Genomic DNA, 18,085 nt, shown 5'->3' on the forward strand with positions numbered 1-18,085 from the left:
ATAATCTTGGGGTCGTTTATCCTTTGCACAACATTTTGATTTTCCTGTAGTTAAAAACCAACACAAATTCACAATGAACAGTTGTTAATCCGTTGGAGTAGAGCAGTGCCGTTTGAGTGCATCGGTGCTTCACATGCACGCGAACGCTACGGGCACTCGGCCGCCGCGCCGTTCAAAGGCTGCCGGCTCTGCGCTGCAGTCCTGCCTCATCTTCATCTGTTCCCCGTTCAAAGGCTGCCTCCTCTGCGCGCATTTCCCCTTCCATCCCATAGCAAAAAGTTTTCCGCGAAAGACGGTTGGCCCAACGCCTCGTCCTCCGCTTTGCCCATCCTCCATTACCGTCGCGGTCTCCGCCACGCGACAGCATTCAAACTCGTGGTACGAACAACCCAATCCCATCCACCCTCCCCCTACCCCAACTCCTAAAACCCTAGCCTGCCACCACCCCGTCCCCTACCCACTACCACTTCCCCGCCACCGCTCCAAGCCGAGCGCCGAGATGGCTTCCGCCTCGCCGTCGTGGGTCATCCTGGGCAGCGTGCCGCGGGTGTCGGCCGCCGACGCCGACCTCCCCCAGGGCGCTGACCTCTCCCTCGCGCTGCCTGCGCCGCCGCGCGTCGCGGTCCTCACCATCCCCCCGCGCATCTTCCCGGGCCGCACCACCTCCAGAAGCTTCCCGTCCGTCCTCGCCGCCGACGCCTCCGGCCTCCTCCTCCTCCACGCCGACCAAGGCCCCGCCAAGGGCCCCACCGTCATCGACCTCCCCAGCCGCCGAGAGTTCTTATGGCTCCCGACCGTCGCGGGCTACTTCCTCCTCGACGCCAAGTCCGCCTCCGCACTCCCGCTCCCCAACCCCGAGTACGTCATGCACCCGGGCCACCTCGGCCTCATCGCCTCCCCCGCCGACGCCGGCCACTACATGGTCGCTGAGCTCCAGATGATCCTCGGCGGCGACCGTGCCGACCTCCTCTGCTTCTCCTCCGAAGCCGGGGAATGGGTCACCAAGGACGTCCGCTATCCGCTTCCATCCCGCCCCTTGAGCCCCAACGGCGTGGTCTCGCACTCCGGGATGCTCTGGTGGGTCGACCTCTCCTGGTGCCTCCTCACCTGCGACCCCTTCGCCGACGCGCCGGTGCTGAGGGTCGTCCCGCTTCCGGAGGGCAAGGCGCTCAAGTCCAAGGAAGCTTGGGGACTGCTCGACAAGTACCGCTGCGTGGCTGTCAGCGGCGGCAAGCTGCGGTTCGTGGACATGTACAGGAACCTTAACAGCGCCGGCTCTGTTCAGATCAGCGTGTGGACGCTCGTCGATCCGGACTCCACGGAGTGGACGCTGGAGTACGAGGCCACCTTTAAGGAGATCTGGGACGACGCGAGCTACAAGGCGACTGGCCTGCCAAGGAAGATCCCCGTGCTTGCGCTCGTCCATCCTACGAACCCCGACGTGGTCTACTTCTTTCTGGACGAGCACCTGTTCGGCGTGGACGTGCGTGCTCGCAAGGTTGTGGAGTGTGAGATCTACGAGCTGGTTCAGCCAGCTAGGGAACACGTCACCACCCGTTCCGTTCACGCTTGGCAGCTGCCACAAGCTCTCTGCTCAGGTAATTCTACCGTCTACTGTTCTTTGATTGTACGTACATTCTTGTTAGTGACTGGAAATATTGTGTTTCTGTGTAACATTGTGAGAGATCAGAGGTGTATGATGTGTTGTCTGATTTTCTAATTAACATCTCAGTTTTTTGTCGGAGAGAACATATGCAAACGTCGAACTTCCAGGATATGTTAGTTTACCTTGTTTTTGTTGATGCTACAGGGAGGGCTTATGCTTGATAAGTCATAAGTGTAATGGGCTTCTCAGATTGGGGATTTTTAGAGTAAAGCACTTCGAATTTCAATATGTAAATGGTCTTGTGTGGATGGGTTGTATGATTCACCAGAGTCACCACTTGCTGAACGATGGCTAATGCTAATTAAAAATGCCAATTTTGCCTTAGCATATGTCCAACATTAGGCACTGGACATATAGGTCTATATGCATGCTCCGGGCTTCCATTTAAAGTAATACAGTACTTGCTCTGTTCACAAATACGTATATGATGTTTTAACTTTTTTCTGAATTGGATGTATATAGACATGTTTTTAGTGTGTTCACTCATTTCAGTCCATATGCAGCCCATATTGAAATATTCAAAACATCTTATATTTGTGAACGGATGGAGTAAGATCGTTAACTGCTACACATACTCTCTTTTTTTTGTCATGTGCCTGCTAAGAGGTGCAAGTGATGTTTACACAGCTTTACTACATGTCACTGTACATTGTAATCAACACTATAGCCCCATATAAACTACAGTATGTCATGGACAGAATTGTTGAGTCTTATACTCCAGCTAGTACTGCTAGAATCAACGGCTGCTATTGCCCAAGGATTCCCAATTTATAATGTTTTTTTCCTTCCTGATAACATGCCTCTTATAGGAGTACATGTAATTTTTTTGCTAAAATTAATAGCCCGGTGTTAGATGGTTTAGACACATCCATTGAACTCTAACTTAGATACCAGTACAGCTGTACTGATTTGAAATTGCGAATAATTTTATTCCGCCAAGTACTATGCAAAGGCAAAGACTACGTCAGGTATTCCATCCATGGGTTTATTATGTTCCTAGAGAGTTGGGTAAGATTCAGCTTCAAGACTGAAGATAGTTTTAACGTTTCAAAAGAAACTGTGTTACTATGAGCACTCTATACATGCACAGTTTTGAAAATTGCCATGGTGTCATACAAATGTGTGTTTGACTTTTTGAAACATAGCATCGTTCTCTTGTATGTGGTACTAGGTATTATAAGTAACCCCCTGCTGTTTTTGTTTTTGTTTTCTAGACTTGCAATGGGCTGAGAAAGTATGCATATATAGTGAATAGGCTGTTAGACATAGTACTACATTTCTTTGGGGGGAGAAAGTACTACATTATGTTCTTAAGGACTCTGCCCCGCTTCACCGTATATGCAAAATACTAACTGAATTTTGTCAAGGGAACTACTGTTTCTATTTGAAATCTTCACTTGATTAAGCGTGTGGCTTCTTGAAATCCGTTATCTTTCCCTCTTTGTTTGTAGTACTACACTGCAAGGCATTAGAATCTTTTTGTTTTGTAATATTATGAGAATGCTTGGACGTGCCAGCTCCTTAACCATTTATTTGGTCCAGTTGCCATTGCTGTAACAAAAGGTATATAGTGATGAATGAGCATAATGAGGCAGCTATTAAACATAAGAACTACCTAATTGCTGTATTTGCCCAATGTCAGAAATCCATGGAAGCATTAGATGATCAAATGAGCTGAAGCCTGTATGCCTTGTCTAACATAATATGCTCTCTCCTTTGAAGGTTCTGCAAAGGAGACTGAAGATGGCGTGAAGGAAGAGCTGCAGCAACTCCAGCTGTGAGACGAGATTGAGGAACGAGAACCAGAGTAAACTTCTTAACTGGTTACGCTCATTGAGTTGTACATTCCATCGACCGAATTTAGTGCCCTTAGCACACTACTCATGCAGCCTGGCGTACTAAAACTTCCTTGGTGATTTTCTGTTCCTTGGTCGCAGGTAGGGGAGTAATATATCAAGTTATCAGGTGGCAATGGCGTCTTTTGGACAGCACTCGACTCAACGAAATTGGCAACATGGCTGAAACATTTTGCTTGTCTTTCTTGTTATTATTGTTTAAGTTCAGATGTTAGTAGTGCGTTTTTTATGCTTGGATACTTGATCCACCGTCATGGCTCAGAACCGAAGTGAGCTCTTGTTATGCTTCTGGCTCTTGGTAACTTTGTCAATCCATTCTCCTGCTTGGTTCGAAAAAATACTTGAAAATGTCTTAATCTGTTTTCCATTTTTGGACTAAGGTAACATGTTCTTTTTTATATTTTCTGCAAAATCACCATTTTTTTTTTTTTGCTTTTGCACATCGGTTTTACCTAGTATTCGTACTCAGGAATAATGTTTAGATAGATAGCTTTTTTCCCCGATGGGCTGGTTGATCATCGAAGGTGATATTGACTCCTTACAAATATGTAAGCAGCTCGTTCATTTGTACTAAGCCAACATGTTGGGTGTGTAATATTGGAAAATAAAAATTTAGATTGCAAATAGATCACTCATTTGTACTTGAATTGGATTAGTACACTGAAATCAAGTCGGGATCACCAAAATAGAACATTGTTTGCCTTGCAAAGTCTGTGACAATACCGAGTTGCTAAGTTGCTTTTACCTGATACAACCTCATTGCAGAACTGAAGTTCATATCATGTTTATATATGTGCATCTATGACAGTATAAGAACTTTTAAAAGGATTCCTGAAATGTTTTGTTTTTCTCACAGACCAATTTTCCTGGTTAGTCCATTTTCGTGTTGATCCTTGGAACTTTTATGCCTTTGCCTTTTAGACATTTTTGTTTGCGATGTGGACATTTTTTTTTTGCGGGTGTGGACAATATTTTCTTGCACATACATGGTGCACATTCGAATCAACGGAACACGGTCCTCTATGCTATTTTTGAATTAAAACGAAATTTTATTCATTATCAATAACCAATACATCGTTTGTGAGAAACGTTACAATTTCAGTAATAGGCTCCTCAAACCAATCCGAAGTCGGAAAAAACCTAGCTAATCTAGCAAGTTCATGTGCTACTTTATTTGCTTCTCTATTACAATGTTCGAATTTAGCCATGATAAAATCACAAGCATAGTGATAGCAGTCATCGAAGATTGCGGCCGCCGCTCCCGTTGATTGTCCTCCGTCCTGCATGGTCTCAATCACCTCCAGATTGTCAGATCATCAACACGTTGTTAAGTATCACAAGCAAAGGGCATGATGTAATCGCCTAATCATCGACACGGTCCTCTATGCTAAGTTACACGAACACAAGCCTCTATTCTTCGGAGTGATACTTACCAAAACTTATAATTTTCTCCAACAAGTTTGTTTTTTCGTCGGATGTAAAAAGTCAGGAAGGGAGTGCATTTCACCTGTGTCTGTGTGCCAACTGCCACGGGATTCCTGGCACAGTGCAACCGTCCCCGTTTCCATGATCGTGCCCGCGCCCCGAAGTCGACCTGCTCTGCTCCCTCCGTATCACCCGGACGGCAACCGCCAACATACTACAGCAATCAAAGCGCCTGTCAAACAACGTCCCGTCCTTCCTTGCTTTACTGTAGGCACTAGCCGACCAACAGGAGGAGCTTTTGATTTCTGGATAATAAAGAGTCTGCAGCCTTGCAACTCTTGCTCCTGCCATTGATCGGAACTCCCGTGCTTTCCACGCTACAAACTTACAAAGGCTGCCACGGTGCTGCCCCTAGCTCTGCATCCACAGCAGCGCCGCGCGGTTCATTCCAGTTCACCGCTTGCCTCGCTTTCCAACCCTCCCACAAAACCCTGACCCCCATCGCAGCTCACCGTCACCAAATGGCATCCGCGCGGTCCATTCCCCGAGCCGCCCGTTGCCTGATCCTCTTCGCTCCCATAGTCCCCGTCGCCGCGGTCACCGTTCACCAGTCCAACGCCAGAGCACGCGCGCGCGCAAGCCACCAGATCGAGCGAGCCGACATGGCATCCGCGTCGCCGTCGTGGGCCATCCTCGGCAGCGTGCCGCGGGTGGCGGCCGCCGACGCCGACCTCCCTCCGGGCGCCGACCTCTCCCTCGCGCTGCCGGCGCCGCCGCGCGTCGGGCTCCTCACCACCCCCCCGCGCATCTTCGCGGACCGCACCACCTCCGACAACTTCCCCTCCGTCCTCGCCGTCGACCCCTCCGGCCTCCTCCTCCTCCACGCCAACCAGGGCCGCGCCACGGCCCCCACCGTCATCAACACCCCCAGCCTCCGGGAGTTCAGCTGGCGCCCGTTCGCCCCGGGCTACTTCGTCCTCGACGCCACCACCGCCACCGCCCTGCCGCTCCCGAAACCTGAGCTCATCATGCACATGGGTCACGTCGGCCTCATCTCCTCCCCGGCGGGTGGCGGCCACTACATGGTCGCCGAGCTCCAGCCGTTCGTTGGCGGTGACAAGGCCATCCTCCTGCGCTTCTCGTCGGAAGTCGGAGAGTGGGTCAGCAAGTACATCGGCTACCCGCTTCCTGCCAGGATTCTGTGCCCCAACCGCGTGGTCTCGCACTCCGGGAGGCTCTGGTGGGTCGACCTCTCCTGGTGCCTCCTCACCTGCGACCCCTTCGAGGACACGCCGGTGCTGAGGGTCGTCCCGCTCCCGGAGGGCAAGGCGCTCAAGCCCAGGGAAGCTTGGGGATTGCTTGACAAGTACCGATGCGTACGTGTCAGCGGCGGCAAGCTGCGGTTCGTGGACATGTACTCCAGGAATCGTGACAGCCGCGGCGCTGCACAGATCAGCGTCTGGACGCTCGCCGATCCGGACACCACGGAGTGGACGCTGGAGTATGAGGCCACCTTTAAGGAGATCTGGGACGACGCGAGCTACAAGGCGACTGGTCTGCCCAGGAAGATCCCCGTGCTTGCGCTCATCCACCCCACCAACCCCGACGTGGTCTACTTTTTCCTCGACGAGCATCTGCTCGGTGTCAACGTGCGTGCTCGCAAGGTTGTGGAGTGTGAGGTCTACGAGCTGGTTGCGCCGCCTAGCGAGCACGTCGCCACCCGTTTCATTCACGCTTGGCAGCTGCCACCAGCTCTCTGCTCAGGTAAGTCTACTGTCTTTTTTCGTTGATTGTAGATTCTTTATACTTATCTAGTGATTGGAAATGGTGTGCTTATGTGTAACATTGGAGGGATCAGATATGTTATCTCTATGATGTATTGATGTGTGATATCCTTTGTCTAACATCTCAGTTGTGGGAGAGAGCATATGCAAATGTTCAACTTTCAGGCTATGTATGTACGCTTAGCTTGTTATTAGTAATGCTGCAGGGAGGGCTTATGTTTAATAAGTGTAAGAGGCTTCTTAAAATTGGGGCTTACAGAGTAAAGCACTTCTATTTCAATGTCGAAATGGTCTTGTGTGGATGAGATGTACTATGACTTACCATTTACTGAAGCACGGCTAATGCTAAATAAAAATTGCTAAAGCAATAGTGATAAAAATTCTGCCAATTTGGCCCTAGCGTATGTCCAAGAGTTCAATATACTCCCCTTTTATTCATTTTGATGACAAGTATTTCCGGACGGAGGGAGTACATTTTAGGCTTCACTATCTTAGGCACTGGATAGGTCCATATGCTTGCTCGGGGTTTTCATTTAAGTAACAAGATCGTTAAAATTTCCGAAGAAACTCTCTGTTATTACTTCACTGTATACATGCACATTTCTGATAGAAATTGTCTCCATGATCCGATGCGAAAGTGTTTGGTTTTTGAACATAGCATCCTGTTACTTGTATGTAGTGCTTGGAATTATAATGACACTGCTAGTTTTTTGTTTGCAAGACTTGCAATGGGCTGAGAAAAGTATACATATATGGCAAATCAGCTGTTAGATTTCAGTACTGCATTTCTTCTCAGAAAGAAAGTACTATTCCCTCCGATCCATATTAATTTTTTTTTAGAAAAGGGGGTATTCCCCGGCCTCTGCATCAGATCGATGCATACGGCCTCTCTTATTAACCAAATAAAGAGGTTCTGAACAAAGGTCTTACAAACAAAGGAATAAAGGCAGCCTATAGCTCACATAGAGCATCGACTGTACGGTAGAAATGAGATAAGCCACAAACCGGCTGGCATAATAGCAGGTAGGTAAACTAGATGCCTATCCTATTACATGATCGCCATCCAAACCGGTTGAAGATATCCCGCGCTACCGTCTCCCACCGGACATATCCAGTAACCAAACGCTCCCTGGCCTCCGTCGGAGTGAGTAAGGACCAAGTACGGATCAGCGCCGTAGCCCGGAACAACACCTGCAAAAAATGAGTATTTGTTGTCCTGTTAAAAACCAAATCATTCCTGCAATTCCAAATTGCCCATAATAACGCACATACTCCTACACGAATGTGTCTGGCTGTTTCGGGCTCCATCCCAAGCAGCCACGCCCCAAATAACGTGTTTACCGATCTCGGTGGAGTAATATTAAAGGCAATTTGCACGGTGCGCCACAACCCTTGTGCCAACGGGCAATCAAAAAGTAAATGCTTGATAGTCTCATCCCGATCACAGAAACTACACCTAGTCGATCCTGTCCAGTTGCGCTTAACTAGATTGTCCTTTGTAAGAATAACTTGTTTATGCACAAACCACATAAACACTTTAATCTTCAAAGGAACCTTAACGTTCCAGACCTCCTTGGACGAAGGTATCACGGATGAATTAATAATATCAATATACATCGACTTGACCGTGAACACCCCGGTTTTAGTTAGTTTCCAATACAACTGGTCGGGCTGAGGATTTAGCTGCACGTCCATCAGCCTACGGACCAAGTGAAGCCATGCTTCCCATCTAGGTCCAACAAGAACTCTCCTAAACTGTATGTTGAGAGGAATAGACTGCATTACTGTGGCAACAAGAGCATCCCTACGCTGAACAATACGATATAGTGTTCGATATTGTGAAGCCAAAGGCGCGTCACCCAGCCACGTATCCTCCCAGAATCGCGTATCATCTCCATTACCAACAATACATTTCGTTCTGTTGAAGAAAGCGGCTTTAACCCTCATGAGCCCTTTCCAGAACGACGAATCTGTAGGTCTCAGAGTGACTTGGGATAAAGTCTTTGAGTACAGATATTTACTACGTAAAATCTGCGCCCAAGTTGCCTCTGTCTCAGAAGACAACTTAAACAGCCACTTACTCAGGAGGCATTTATTTTTGACTTCAAGATTTTCAATACCAAGTCCTCCTTGGTCCTTTGGTCTGCAGATAATATCCCATTTGGCCAATCTGTACTTCCTCTTAGACTCATCACTCTGCCAGAAGAAGCGAGAACGATAAAAGTCTAGTCTTTTCCTCACCCCAACTGGTACTTCGAAGAAAGATAACAGAAACATAGGTAAACTCGTGAGCACCGAGTTAATCAGAATCAACCGGCCTCCATAAGACATGAGTTTTCCTTTCCAACAGCTTAGTTTCTTCTCAAATCTATCCTCGATGCACTTCCACTCAGCATTCGTTAACTTACGATGGTGTATTGGAATACCGAGATAAGTGAAAGGAAGAGACCCAATCTCACACCCGAACAATTGTGTATAAGCTTCCTGTTCGTCTTTGGCTCTACCAAAACAGAACAACTCGCTTTTATGGAAATTAATCTTCAGCCCAGACAATTGTTCGAAAAGGCATAATACTAGCTTCATGTTCCTCGCTTTGGCCAAATCATGTTCCATAAAAATGATTGTATCATCAGCGTATTGCAGGATGGACAAACCACCATCAACCAGATGAGGCACCACTCCCTCCACCTGACCGGCCTCTTTGGCCCTCCCAATCAGGATCGCTAACATATCAACCACAATATTGAACAGAATAGGCGACATAGGATCGCCCTGTCTTAGACCCTTGTGCGTTCGGAAATAGTGGCCTATGTCATCATTAACTTTAATGCCAACACTGCCTTTTTGCGTGTACGTTTCCACTTGATGTCTCCAGCGCTCATTAAAGCTTGCTGGAGGAACGGCCATTTGACTTTATCATAGGCCTTCTCGAAATCCACTTTGAAAATAACCCCATCTAGTTTTTTCGTATGAATTTCATGAAGCATTTCATGTAGGACCACAACCCCTTCGAGGATGTTCCTATCCGGCATGAAAGCCGTTTGAGAAGGTTGAACTACAGCGTGCGCTATCTGAGTAAGCCTGATCGTGCCAACCTTGGTAAATATTTTGAAACTGACGTTGAGTAGGCAGATAGGCCGAAATTGTTCAATTCTCACGGCATCTGTTTTCTTAGGCAACAACGTTATCGTTCCAAAATTAAGTTGGAACAGCTGCAAGTGTCCCGAGAACAAATCATGGAACATCGGCATCAGGTCCCCTTTGATAATATGCCAACACTTCTTGTAAAACTCAGCAAGGAAACCATCCGGCCCCGGTTCCTTATTGCATTTCATCTTGGCAATAGCCTCGAAAACTTCCTTTTCCGAGAAAGGGGCAGTTAACACATCATTCTCCACAGAAGAAAGTTGAGGGATATCGCTAACCCTAGACTCATCCAGGGATACACAGCTCTCCTCTGGTGGTCCAAACAACCTTTTGTAATATTTAGTAATGTATGTTTTCAGGCTGTCCTGGCCGACTATTGTACCCTCATCTTGCTCCAGCTGGAAGATCCTCTTTTTCCTGTGCTTGCCATTGGCAATCATGTGGAAGAACTGAGTGTTCGCATCCCCCTGGACAACTTTTCTCACCTTTGCCCGCAATGCCCACTTTAATTCTTCCTCACGGAGCAATTCCTTCAGCCTCATCTCAGCCTCATGCTTAATATGAAGCTCAGTGGGTAACAGTACCATAGTTTCTGCTTTTATATCTAAGGTTTGTATAAGTGAAAGGAGTCGTTCCTTCTCGACCTTATACACTCCACCTAGATGTTTAGCCCACCCATGAAGGAAGCTTCTGAGATGCCTAATCTTGTTCTGCCACCGCTCAATGGCACTTCTACCTCCTACATCTTTAGCCCATTCTCTGGCAACAAGATCCAAAAATCCTTCTCTTTCAAACCACGCCAGCTCGAAAGAGAAAACATTTTTGTTACCCAAGTAGGTAGCCCCACCAGAATCGAGCAACAAAGGAGTGTGATCAGAGATCCCGCGAGAAAGTGCCTGAACAGTTACCACGGGAAACTTCTGTTCCCAAGCAACACTAGCCAGAACCCGATCCAACTTCTCGTAAGTTGGATTTGGCATCGCATTAGCCCAGGTGAACTTCCTACCTGAAAGCTCAATTTCTCTCAAATCTAAGCTTTCAATAATGGTATTGAACATAAATGACCATCTCCCATCGAAATTGTCATTATTCTTGTCATCGCGTCTTCTAATTATGTTGAAATCACCCCCAACCAGAATTGGTAGCTGCTCAGACCCACAGACTCTAACAAGGTCTGCCAGGAAATCTGGTTTGAACTCGGCCTGCGCTGCCCCGTACACCGCCACCAAAGCCCAGTCAAAACCATCCTGTTTGGACCGCACCCTGAACTTAACAGCAAAATCCCCCATGACCACACTGCGAACTTCGAGAGAGTCACATCTAACACCAAGTAAGATTCCCCCCGACCTGCCTCTCGGCGGCAGACAATGCCAGTCAAACTCAATCCCCCCCGACAAGGTATTGAGAAATTGAGGTGAGAAATTTGCTCTACCCGTTTCCGACAGGGCAATAAAGTCCAAACTATGCTCAATAGATGCCTCCGCAAGGAACCTCCTTTTAGCCAAGTCCTTAAGACCTCTGCTATTCCAAAAGATTCCTCTCATATGTCATCATGAAATTTTTTAGCCGTGCGAATCCTAGCACTCCTACGGACTGCGGACATCGGGTAAGTTTTGCGCTTCCACTTGCGCTTAGGGCTGGTCGGGCCCTCCCGGTCCAAAGTGCCCGTAACCGATGGATTATCTACTTCCATCCCGATATTCTCGTCCTCCTCCTCCGACTCCTGGAGGTGCGGTGCTAGATCATCACAAAAATTATCAAGTACTCGAACTCCCAAGGCATCAATCTCAGAGTCATTCATAGGTTTGACCGCAGCTAAGTTACGAATTACTTCTAAAGCCCTCTCGGCTTCTAGATCTAGCAAATCGTTAACATAATTAGTAACTTCACCCTCATCTCTACCAAGTGAAATTCCTAATTGGTGTGCCTTATCCATAATTTGATCATGCGAGAAATGCATAATAGTATTGGAAGTATTAACGGACATACCAGTAGTGACTTGGACTTCACGAAGCTTGGCCGCCCTCACGGCACAGCGCTGCTGCATGTCGTCCACCTCCGGATGGCTCTGAAGCCGACAACTCATACGTCGACCCTCAGCTGCCTGGTCCGGGATCCCGCCAAACATAATGACCTCCTCCCGCGAGAATTTATCCGGAGAGCGACCGCCTGTCACTCCCCGAACATCCACCCGGTCGCCATTACCAGGTGAGAGCGCCGAGTCCAGCACCGGGGAGGCGAAGGCCACCTGCCCCCTCCCCCCATCCACCCCGGCCCGCCTGTCCGGAGTGCATGCCTCAGTCCCGAACGGGGCGCCCCCCTCGGGCACCGAAGCAGACGGGAGCGTTGAGGCCACCTGCCCCAAGCCCTCCCGCTGAACCTGCGCATCCGCCTGCAGTGGCCGCCCATCCAAAGGCGTGAGAGGAGTGGGGGCCACCAGGCCCGGCCCCCCAACCGTGATCCCATCGTGTCTGCTGGTATCGTCAACAGGAAGAAGCTGAGGGGGGGCCTCCAAAGTACCCTGATCCGAACCCCCAGATGAGATCGGACCCCCCGCCTGCACCACAGCCACGTCACCACAAGCGGAAGTAGTCGAGTCCACAATATCCAACCTCGCACCCCCACCAGAACCCTCCACACCCGCATCCTCAAAATCCAACGCCGGTAAAGAATACTCGAACTCCTCAATAGACTCCACCCACTCACTCCACAGTCTCGGAGGAGCGGACGCAGGACCAAAGGAACCGAATCGCAAAGTGGTCGACGGCACAGACGCTCCAGGCGCCGTCCCTCCTCCTGCTGCCTTACTCGTCGGCTCCGGCCTCTTGGCCCTCTCACTCACAGAATCATCGGCCGTTTTTTCCTTACCAGCTGTATCATCGTCACCTTCACTCATGTCATCACCAGTGGCAGTTGGAGCCTCGGCAAAGAGGCTATCATCCTCAAACTGAATCTCAAGAGTGTATACCTGCCCTCGAAAAGCCCACTTAACCATGTCGGGCACAAAGTCGATGTCCAGAATACTGACCAACAGGCGAGCAATCCCATGAGCTCGAGTAAAATCCATATCGACTCGCTCGGTCTTACCCACCATAATACCGAGACTAGCAACCACACTGGTGTCCCGCAGTAGCTCAGACGGAGCCCCCGAAAAGCGCAACCAGGCCTGGATAAGGGGTGTACCCTGGGGCTCAACCAGCTTCCACTCCTGGAACTCAAGTATGGCCTCTGTACCTAGGACCTTACACATCCCAAAGCTCAGCAATCTCTGTAAGTCCTCCACAGTTGGGAACTGAACCCTGAATATGTTGGTCTCCAGCCTGACAAGCTCCCAATGGAAGTCACCTGGTGCCAGCTCCCGGAGACGCTGAATAATCTGAGCCTCAGACACTTGCCCTCTAGTCACTTTCACTATCCTAGTTGTCGTACTGTGCTCCTCCCGAGGAACCTCCCTCTCAGTCGGTGACTCAAAAAACGTGAGTTCAGAACAAAAGACACCATATGTCATAAGGCTCGGTCTCTGCTCCCGCACCAGTGGACACGCTCCAGACTCGTGTGCAGGCTTACCACAAGAATCACAAAGAACAGCCACACACTCAGCAATAAAATGACCCTTATCGCCACATCTATAACAAAGCATTCTTTCCTTTTTCTTAGCAAACTTTGCAGCCCTGTCCACCTCAGTTCTGTCAGAGCCCTCCGCCGACATAGCCTGAGTCTCGACCTCGACCGGAACCTCTACAGCGGCCGGTTCCGTCACCACGTCCATCGCCTGGCAAGACAAGTCTGTCTCCTCAGCAATAGCATCGACTACCGTCTCAACCGTAGTATGATGTTGTCTTGGACGGTACCGACCCCCTCGGCCTCCTCGGCCACGATAGCCGCGGAAACCGCCTCAGTTACGATTAGCTGGCCCAGTCGCCCCTTCGACAAAAACACCTGTCGGCCCCAAGAAAGGCCTCTCAGCCGAACCATCACTCTGCCAGGCATATCCCCGTCCGCCACCCGTAGACGAGGATCCCCGGTGCTGTCCATCTCCATACGCATTGTAACCATCGTCACCCCACTGCCCTCTAGGTACCGCTCGAACATCCACCTTAGCCGGAACCGGAGGTGGCTGAGCCTGCTGCAACACCGGCGTCGCTGTATCACTGACCTGCCTAGCCACAAAGTGCGGCGGTCTAGCTCCCACCTGCGTCACGGGGGGCTGGCCATGGGCACCCAGAGGCGGCGGCCTTGTTCCCAGTGCACCTCGGCCCGCTGTAGCTCCAGGCGTCGGCACCGTCGGCCTAGGACCACCACGTCCCGCAGCTGTGATCACCGGCGCGGTCGGGCGAAACCCAGCCGGAGCAGCCACACCGCGGCCAGCCGGAGCGGTCTTGGCCCCGCCCACTTGTGCCTGCTGGCCGCCGGCAACCGTACCTGGACGCCCCGCACCAGGATCAGCTCGCAGAGGCGGAGGCGCACCTCCACGGCCGGCAGCAAGCGGCACGCCGGCGCCGCCGCCACCCGTGCCCGCAGGGGCGCCGCCTCCGCTGCGACCAGCAGCCGGCGCCTGCGAAGGCCCTCCGCGGCCCGCAGCGCCCGGAGGAACCCTAGTGGCAGCGCCCGGAGGAACCCCACGTCCCGCCATCGCCAGGAGAGGAGGGACTCGAACAGCTCGCCCGCCGCCGCGATCAGAAAAGCGCGGTCGTCCGCCTCCGTGCCGAACCCTAGCTGGAACCGTACGTCTGCATGGGGGTGTAGTCGTAGGCTGTGGATCACACCGGGCCTCATACCCTGCGTCCAGAAGCCCAACATCCAACTTGGCCGGTTCACTCAGAACCGGCCCACCCACCAATCGACCCAACTCGCGACCCAGTAAGGCATTCAAACGAGCGACCCTGTGATCGCGGATCTCAGCGCTGCGGTCGATCGCCGGCTCCGGCACCGTGGCCGCCGACGACCGCCGAGCCTTCTTTCTCTTTACTATCTTCCATGAATTCTTAGTGATGAAATCGGAAAGAACAGGTTTAGGAAGACACACCTTAGGAATCGGTCCCTTCCACGGCCGGCTCGCCGCCGCCGAGGTTCGTCGGTGGACTATGCGCCGAAGAACCTCGAGTCTGTCTTCCGATCGTAGCCCTTGCCGCGCCGGATCGTCGAGTGGCACCACGCCATCCACGATCGCCGCGACCTCATCTTCAGAGTAACCTGGATCGAAGGCCTCACAGATAATCGACGAAGGCGTCGGCGAGTACTCCGGCATCGTCGTCGTCCTCCGCATCGGGATCAGCGAGGGCCCAGAATCTTCCACCGACGCGCCCCGCACCGGAGTCAGCCACCGGCGACGCAGCCGCGGTGGACGCCGTAGTCGCCACCCGAGTTGCCTGGGGCGACCTCCTCATCCGTCACAAATGGTCCGATCCATATTAATTGACGCTGATTTATACTAAATTATACTAAAGCAGCATCAATTAATATCAATCAGAGGGAGTACTATGTTTATATTTCGAAGGACTCAGGCTGTGCTTCACCACATATATGAAAATTTCTTACTGAATTTTCTTTGAATTGTCACTGGATTCCATGATTAAGAGTGTGGCTTCCTCAAATCCATTATCTTTTCCTCTTTGTTTTTAGTACCCCTTCCCTCCCACAATAGTGTGTATATTTTTTTTAAAGTCAATGCTTGAATACTTGATCCACCGTTTAAGTTCTGTTTATTTGTCTAATGTCAGAAAACCATGGAAGCGTTACATGATCAAATGAACTGAAGCATGTATGCCTTGCCTAACGTAACTCTGTCTCTTGAAGGTTCTGCAGAGGAGACTGAAGACGGCGTGAATGAAGAGCTGCAGCAACTCCCTCTGTAAGACGAGACTGAGGAATGATAGCCAGAGTAAACTTCTTAACAGGTTAGGTCCATTGAGTTGTACATTTCCATCGACCAAATTTAGTGCCTTCAGCACTACTCATGCCGCCTGGAGTACTAAAACTTCCTTTGTAATTTTCTGTTGGTTGGTCGCAGGTAGAGGCAGTAATACCTATCAAGTTATCAGGTGGTAATGGCGTCTTTGGGACAGCACTGGACTAAACGAAATCGACAAACATGGCCAAAACGTTTTTTTTATTTTGCTTGTCACACTGTAAGTTCAGATCATCAGATGTAGTAGTGCTGGTTTTATAGTTTAGCGCTATGCTTGAATACTTGATCCAGTGTCTTGGCTCAGAACTGAAGTGATTATCTGTGGCAGTAAGACAGTGAGCCCTTGTTATGCCTCTATCTCTTGTTGTCTTTGTCAATCCATGCTCCTCCATGGTTTTGAAAAATATACAACGAGTGCTTGAATGTGTTGGTTCTGCTCTTCCTTTTGATGCCAATCTACAAAACACTACTCCATCCGGGTTTATTAAGCCCCCTCACATTTTGACTCAAAATTTGACCATATATTTACGTAATAAAATATGAGTTACATGTATAAGGATGGTATCACTGAAAACTTCATTTAAATACGAATCCAACAATTTACTTTTTATAACATATCACTTTTGTTTTGTGAATCAAATCTATGGTCAAAATGCTTTGCAAATCCAATTTATGATCAAAACTTAACGCAAAATACATGGGGTCTAATAAACCCGGATGTAGGGTAGTACCAGTCTTTTGCTGAAATAAATTGACTAGGGCTTGATCATCATTCGTTCTCTAGTTTGGCTACGGCCGGACTCGGTCACACCTATCCGCTCCAGCATCGTCATATGATCTGCGTTGACAAGTGCGAACTCCTTCATAGACATCAGAGGACAAGTGCGAACTCCTCCATAGACATCAGAGATCCTATCTCAAATGAGTTTCGCATTGCACAAATGGCTAATGCGGATGAACTCATCTTTGGATAGACGAGAGCAGATGATGTACTTCGCCCGAGCATCCAGCTCAGTGTACTTGAGAATGTCATCAGCGTTTGCCACCTTGCAGAGGTCCGTCAGTCCCAGTTCAATGACGGTCCATAACTCGCTGTCCATTGATAGGAGACGCTTTTGCATCATAGCCTTCAAGTAGGGATAGCTTGTGCCATTAAAGATGGGGCACGTAGCGGAGACCTTGATCATACATGCGGTCGACATAACTAAACTCCACGTAGTTAAATCAAAATCACACAGAACAAAGGAGTACCTTGCTCTGATACTAATTGAAAGTGCAGGTTTACTCTCAGGGGGGGTGAATGAGAGATTTTTAGAAATTTGTCCAACTCTGATAAATTTGATGAAGATCAGAGTGAAGAAATAGAAACGCGAGGGAACTAAGTCATCACAGTAACAAAAAGCATGCATACAAGATACATACAGGTGAAGAATATGTAATCATACAAGCATACAAGCACGAGGAAGATGAACTAAAGAAATGAAAAACAGCATGATGAAAGTCTTAAGTTCAAATTCTTCAAAAGATAGATCAATATTTCTTCAACAACGGAAATACGTAACGTAAGGGTGGGAAATTTTAAACCAGATAGGCTCGGTGAAGACTAACGATTTAGTATACCAGTTCCAGTTGTTGTATCAACTGTACGTCTGGTTGAGGCAGCTGAGACGAACTTAGAGGACACTTAGTCCTCACCGTATTCCTCTTGATCCAAGGTCACTTAGACCTCACCCAATCACTCGTGGTAAGTTGTCAAGGTAGACTTTCAAAACCTTCACAGACTTGTTCACCGGCACACCACAAGTACTCTTGGGGTCCTCACAACATGGCGCCTAACCGTCTAGAAGAATGATAGTCTTCAAAGGTAATAGGCGTCGGATCACATAGATCAATCTCTTCAGTGATGCTCAATCACTTTGGCTTTGGTTAGGTGTTTCCTCACTTAGATTTCTCTCAAATGACAAGTGTCAAGTTCTCTCTAGAGAAGCCAACCAACAAGTGGTTGTGGGGGCGGCTATTTATAGTCAAGGGCAACCCGACATGAATTGTCATAAATGCCCCTTCGGTCATGAACGTTGTCAGGATAAGGATCCATTGGACAGCTGGCACGCGGCGCAACATGCAACTGTTGGAAATTTTAGTACTCAATTTCGCCGGGGCACTCAATTTCCTCACGACAGGCAGACTGCACTGGCGAAATCCTAACTCCTCAGCGTGACCAAATTTGTCAGCGACCATATGAACTTCATCACTGTCGCTAGCAAAGTCGTCAGCAGTTCTGGAGATTTTCAAAGGCTTC

At 49.3% G+C, this 18,085-nt stretch overlaps 2 protein-coding genes across 2 annotated transcripts; both read left to right on the forward strand.

The window, feature by feature from the left end:
- The first annotated feature begins 259 nt into the window (after positions 1-259).
- On the forward strand, positions 260-3,922 carry LOC123065248 (uncharacterized). Its single transcript, XM_044488590.1, has 3 exons — positions 260-1,598; positions 3,389-3,473; positions 3,604-3,922. Exons 1-2 carry the CDS (start codon positions 500-502, stop codon positions 3,445-3,447), a joined length of 1,158 nt encoding a protein of 385 aa, XP_044344525.1. The 5' UTR covers positions 260-499; the 3' UTR covers positions 3,448-3,473; positions 3,604-3,922.
- A 1,354-nt stretch (positions 3,923-5,276) lies between these two features.
- Positions 5,277-16,173, forward strand: LOC123065249 (uncharacterized). The gene is made up of 3 exons (XM_044488591.1): positions 5,277-6,711; positions 15,675-15,775; positions 15,889-16,173. Exons 1-2 carry the CDS (start codon positions 5,469-5,471, stop codon positions 15,731-15,733), a joined length of 1,302 nt encoding a protein of 433 aa, XP_044344526.1. The 5' UTR covers positions 5,277-5,468; the 3' UTR covers positions 15,734-15,775; positions 15,889-16,173.
- The last annotated feature ends 1,912 nt before the right edge of the window (positions 16,174-18,085 follow it).

This window comes from Triticum aestivum, chromosome 3B, assembly GCF_018294505.1.
Source record: "Triticum aestivum cultivar Chinese Spring chromosome 3B, IWGSC CS RefSeq v2.1, whole genome shotgun sequence".
NCBI classification, from domain to species: Eukaryota; Viridiplantae; Streptophyta; class Magnoliopsida; order Poales; family Poaceae; genus Triticum; species Triticum aestivum.

What these genes read in the sequence shown, in the direction of transcription:
- LOC123065248 (XM_044488590.1), top strand. Translation starts at nt 500, where the DNA reads ATGGCTTCCGCCTCGCCGTCGTGGGTCATCCTGGGCAGCGTGCCGCGG. An exon ending in GCCACAAGCTCTCTGCTCAG is followed by an intron (nt 1,599 to 3,388) that starts GTAATTCTACCG and finishes TCTCCTTTGAAG; the next exon opens with GTTCTGCAAAGGAGACTGAA.
- LOC123065249 (XM_044488591.1), top strand. Translation starts at nt 5,469, where the DNA reads ATGGCATCCGCGCGGTCCATTCCCCGAGCCGCCCGTTGCCTGATCCTC. An exon ending in GCCACCAGCTCTCTGCTCAG is followed by an intron (nt 6,712 to 15,674) that starts GTAAGTCTACTG and finishes TGTCTCTTGAAG; the next exon opens with GTTCTGCAGAGGAGACTGAA.